The sequence below is a fragment of the Leptopilina heterotoma genome, unplaced genomic scaffold (genome assembly GCF_015476425.1).
Source record: "Leptopilina heterotoma isolate Lh14 unplaced genomic scaffold, ASM1547642v1 Lhet_326, whole genome shotgun sequence".
NCBI lineage: Eukaryota > Metazoa > Arthropoda > Insecta > Hymenoptera > Figitidae > Leptopilina > Leptopilina heterotoma.
Genome location: NW_025111020.1, coordinates 316,996 through 323,021, shown reverse-complemented (window position 1 = coordinate 323,021; position 6,026 = coordinate 316,996). Strand labels below are relative to the sequence as shown.

At 25.7% G+C, this 6,026-nt stretch overlaps 1 protein-coding gene across 1 annotated transcript; it reads left to right on the top strand.

Moving 5' to 3' along the window:
• Positions 1–2,664: 2,664 nt before the first annotated feature.
• LOC122504982 (glutamic acid-rich protein-like) lies at positions 2,665–4,731 on the top strand. Its single transcript, XM_043616373.1, has 2 exons — positions 2,665–2,772; positions 4,348–4,731. Exons 1-2 carry the CDS (start codon positions 2,758–2,760, stop codon positions 4,729–4,731), a joined length of 399 nt encoding a protein of 132 aa, XP_043472308.1. The 5' UTR covers positions 2,665–2,757.
• The last annotated feature ends 1,295 nt before the right edge of the window (positions 4,732–6,026 follow it).

The following is a 6,026-nucleotide window of genomic DNA, read 5'->3' as shown; positions in this document are numbered from 1 at the left end:
TGTGAACTTTTTGCCTATATATGTGTATATCATAACCCAATTAATGCTAGAGAATTGTATGAAAAGTATAAAATGCATTTTTATTTTCCTAAAATGCAACAGGATCAAGGGGAACTGTGGGCTTTACAGATAATTAATAATATTTTAACGATGAATTCCTTTTCTTTACAAGATTTTCATCTACCGACAATAAAAGATTTATCTGATTTTCGAATATATAACACTGACTTTAATTCACAACTTACAAATAATATCGATAATGGAAGAATTATAAACACTTTAACAAAAAGTCAGACATATATATTTACTTCTGTAACAAATGCAGTTAATAATAAAAATGTAAATAGAAATTTTTTTATTGATGGTCCAGGTGGTTGCGGAAAAAGCTATTTATTAAATGCATTAATTGGCTATTTTGAAATGAACAAGATTCCTGTTTTATCTGTGGCATGGACTGGAATCGCAGCAAATTTATTAATTGGTGGCAAAACTGTGCACACAGTATTTAAGTTACCGTTAACAATCAATGAACAAACAACGTGTAACATAAAGGCAAACACAATTGACGGTAATAAAATTAAAAATTGTGAAGTTATAATTTGGGATGAGATAACAATGACATCCAGATATGCATTTGAAGCTGTAGATAGATTATTAAGAGACCTATGTCATAATAATAAAATTTTTGGAAATAAAATTATAATTACTTCAGGTGATTTTAGGCAAACATTACCAATTGTTAGACATGGAAACAGGACTCAAATTGTAAATAACTGTGTTAAAAACAGTATTTTATGGTTGAATTTTAGATGCTTCACGTTAAGTGAAAATTTAAGACTATCTGATAATGACAAACTTTTTAACTCATGGCTCCTGCAGGTTGGAAATGGAAAGTTTAATAATCAATTTGAAGAGAAAAACCAAGCAGTATTACTGCCTAAAGAAATAATATGCAACAACGACATAATAACAGAAATATATGGTAATGAAATTAACCCAAACGATCATGACATCCACGAAAAAATAATATTAGCGCCACGAAATAATGATGTATTTGAATTAAATAATGAAATTCTTGAAAGAATTAGTGGCAAAAGTAGGGAATATTTAAGTATAGATTTATGTGAGGAAGATGAAGAAGATAATACATTAAATAAACTTGTGCCAACTGAAATTTTAAATACACTTACTCCAAATGGACTTCCACCGCATAAATTATGTTTAAAAATTGGAGCAATTGTGATACTCTTAAGAAATATTAATTTAGAAAAAGGTCTTTGTAATGGAGTAAGATTAAAAATTATAAAATTGGAAAATTATACCATTTATGCCCAAATACTTACCGGTAATTACAAAAATGAAATTGTAATACTGCCACGAATAACATTGTCACCTTCTAATGAAGAAATACCATTTAATATGTCCAGAAAACAATTTCCAGTAAGATTAGGATTTGCTTTAACTATAAATAAATCTCAAGGTCAATCATTTTCAAAAGTGGGAGTATACTTACCATCACATGTTTTTAGTCATGGACAATTATATGTAGCTTTCTCAAGAGTAACTTCTAAAATGAATTTAAAAGTATTATTAACTTCAAATTCATATATTCTTAATAATAATAAAAAAAATAAAGAACAAGAAACATATGTAAGAAATATTGTTTTCACTGAAGTCTTAGATTGCTAAGCCACAATCATAAACGTTTAGTAACGCGCCGAAAAATAACGGCTGCGTATTTTAATAACAACTATATGAAACAGATGAAAAGCAAAAAGTTAAGAAACTGACAATTAAGCAAGACAGCGCTAAATAATACTGGCAGCGTTTTTAAATATAACTAAATAATGACAAACATGATATAAAAAATAAAATAGCAAAATTAAAGTCAGCGCTATACTATATCAGCTGCGTCTTTAAGTAAAAAGTAAATCATATCTGAAAATAATAATAACTATTACAAAGAAATATTAAAAGACAGCGCTGAACAATATCGGCTGCGTCTTTTAAAAAATAAAGTAATTACAATATTTGAACTATCAATAAAAATGTCTAAAAAATAAAGTTAAATAAACAATAAATAACAGATGACAGCGCTGAACAATATCGGCTGCGTCTAATAATAAAAATTATTAAATTACTATGTAATAAAGTATTGACATAAAATGTTTCATATATTCTTAATATTAATAAGAAAAATAAAGAACAAGAAGCATATGTAAGAAATATTGTTTTCACTGAAATCTTAGATTACTAAGCCACAATTATAAACGTTTAGTAACGCGCTGAAAAATAACGGCTGCGTATTTTAAGAAAAACTATATGAAACAGATGAAAAGCAAATAGTTAAGAAACTGACAATTAAGAAAGACAGCGCTAAATAATACTGGCAGCGTTTTTTAAATATAACTAAATAATGACAAAAATGATATAAAAAATAAAGTAGCAAAATTAAAATCAGCGCTGAACAATATCGGCTGCGTCTTTAAGTGAAAACTAAATCATATCTGACAATAATAATAACTATTACAAAGCAATATTAAAAGACAGCGCTGAACAATATCGGCTGCGTCTTTTAAAAAATAAAGTAATTACAATATTTGAAGGATCAATAAAAATGTCTAAAAAATAAAGTTAAATAAACAATAAATAATAAATGACAGCGCTGAACAATATCGGCTGCGTCTAATAATAAAAATTATTAAATTACTATGTAATAAAGTATTAACATAAAATGTTTCATTGAAGCATACCGTGATGATAATCTTACAGGTAATAATTTGTAAAATAATTTATATATATTTTATTACATTAAGTTATAATATTGAAATAGTAATATTAAAAAAATTATTAAATATATATCTTTCTCTTTTTTTAATAATGAAAAGAAAATTTCTTTTTTTCAAATTTTACGCTATTCTTTTCCATTATTTTCTTTTAAAATTATTTTTATTAATTAATTAATTTATTTATTATTTTTATTCTATTTTTTCATTCAATTTCACCATTTTTATGTGGCTCTCTTTGTTTTCATTTTTTGTTTTCGTTTTTTTTATCTTCTGTGTATTTTTATTTTTTTTTCCTGTTTATTATAAATTTCCTTCTTTTTAATTTTTTAAAAATTGTATTTTTTATTTATTAAACAATAAATTGAGTCTATTGTTTAAATAATTTTTAATTAATAAATAAAAATTACATTATATAAATACAGTCGACTCTTGAAAATTCAAACCTTTGATAATTTGAAACACTTGTTTATAATTCAAAGCAAACTGTTGGTCCCTTGAAATACTCTTGATAATTGAAAATTTTTTGCATTATAATTGGTATACATGCAGTAATTTAAAGTAAAATTTAAGGCACTTCTGAACGAAATAGGCAGTAATTGTAAGTGGTATAATTTTTTAATTTTTTTTTAATTTTTTAATTTTAAAAAGTACAACATTTTTGAAGTTACATTTATTTGAATTTGAAATAAATATTTTTTAAAAATAAAATAACCTTTGTAATTGTCAGTTAATGTTGACTTTAAACGAGAAACAAACGAGAAATGAATGAGACGAGAATTATTAATCAAAGACGAGATTTTTTATTATGAGAATAGTTCACAATCTATCGAGATCGATGAGACATCTGAGAATCTCGTCTCAATGTACATCACTACTGACCGGTTCATTGAAAATCAAAAACCAAATATTTTCTGTTAGTGGATGAGTATAGCTCGTGATTGAACGAAGGAATATTTTTTTTTTGTTGATTAGAATCCATTTTACATTGTTTTAATGGTTATAAAAATTTTAACTTTTGATAAAATACACTGTCAAACATCCAAATTTCAATTTCTTTGAAAACCCTTCGTTCAATCACGAGATATATTCACCTACTAACAGAAAATTTTTTGTATTTTGATTTAAAATGAAGCAGTCAAAAGATATCTTGACCACCGCAAAAGCAATTTTTTTGAAAGGGGCCCGAAGAACTGTTGCTACGGGCCTGATTTTTAATATTTTTTATCAAAAATTTAATATCTTTCTCATTTGATAGTGTACTTTCAGATACCAAAGTGTTCAAATAAAAAAATTTATTTATTTTATGAAAAAAAAATTATTAAAAAAACATACGTTTTCAGGTCGTTTTGACCTATGTAACCCCTTAAGAAACATTATTTATTATTCACTGTTTTATTTTCAGTAGTTTGAGTTTAAAGTCTCTTAATTTGAACCTCTCAGTAATTTGAAACTCTTGGTAATTGAAAGTTTTTTCTCAATCCTTTCAACTTTTAATTACCAAGATACGACTGTATTAATTGAATGGTTTCTTTTTATTTATTTTTTTTTATTTTTCTAGATTTTGTTGTCAATTGAAATTGATTATTTTCATTTCCAACGAATCATGAATAGTTTTCATGATGATGATGATGCAGAAGATAGGCCAAAATTAATTTTTTTTAATTTATTGCGGGAAGAAGATGGAGAATTTGGTCATGATGATGATGATGATGATGATGATGATGAACAAGTTGCAATGGAGCAGGATGAGGAACAAGTTGCAATGCAACGAGACGAGGAAGAAGAAGATGAAGAACAAGAAGGAGTAGATAAAGAAATGGAAATTCAAGAAGCAATAAGGAGAAAAGAAGAAGAAGAAGAAGCAGAAGAAAAAAGTTGTCAAGAGTACTTGGAAAATTTAAATGGACTTAATAATCATTTTGAAATTGGAAATGTTGATTAATTATGACACATGACATTTATAGAATTTTATATGTTAAAAAATTTAATTTACATTTAAATAAAAAGAAGGAAATTATTTGAAAAATAATGTATTTAATGGTAAATGAAATTATTCCTTTTTTTAAATCCATATCCTTCTTCTTATTCTCTCCCTTTTTTTCATTTATTATTGGAACTATTTTTTCCCTTTGATTTAGTCAATTTTTTTGTACCTCATCAAATTTTTCTAGGGAACTCTAGTAACAAGTTCATGCAAAAGAAATCCGTCCGTGAATATAATATATAATAAAAAATTGAATAAAAATTTAGAAACATTGATAAGTCAACAAGAAAATTTCTTTCAACAAATGGAATATTACATCAATAATTTAATTAACAATAACAAAACTAGAATTGAATAAATTCACATAGAAAAGAGAAAAATCCTCAAAATTAGAAAGGAAAACTTTAGTTCCCATATGTAAGAGGAAAAAATGCTACAAAAAGAAGAGAAATCCTCAAAATAAGAATTATAAAAAATTTTAAGTTTTTGTCTTAGACTAAAAATTGCGCAGTGTAGAATGTCCACCGTTTTCCCTATTTAAAAAAACATTATTTTCTAGATACGTAGGTTTTTAAATTGCACCATCAGCACCATTTTTAAACGAGATGAAAATAATGTTTCTTTGTCCCAAATATTTGCAGTATCAAAAGGTAATTAAAAATAGAGATTAGAAAATATTCCGATCTTACTTACATCTTTTCAGATTAATTCAATGATAAACATAAAATAATTATACAAAAATAATCATATTGAGAAATTGAAAATTGATAATTTTAATATAAAAAAAACTGGTAATATTTTTGAAATGTCGCGCAGGTCAGGGAAAATGCTCAGAGAATTTAAGAAATTTCATAATATGATGACATAACCTTTGATTAAAATTATAAATTTCTTATTATTTGAATGTATATATATTAATAATGTTTGCAAGAATTTTTTCAACTAGTTAATGGTTATTGTCTTTAAAAAAATTCATCATGCTACAGACGATATTATATTAATTAATGTTTTTGTAATTTTTAGATATCAGCATTTATGAAAATAACCATCATGATGACAGTAGCATTTTTATTTGCTATTTTTATAGCATTTTATTTTATTCCTGACATTGACAAAACATTACTGCGTATGCGTGATACTCATAGAACACTACTGTGCATGCCTAATGTTCATAGAACACTACTGCGCATGCCTGATATTTATAGAACACTACTGCGCATGCGTGATACTCATAGAACACTACTGCGCATGCG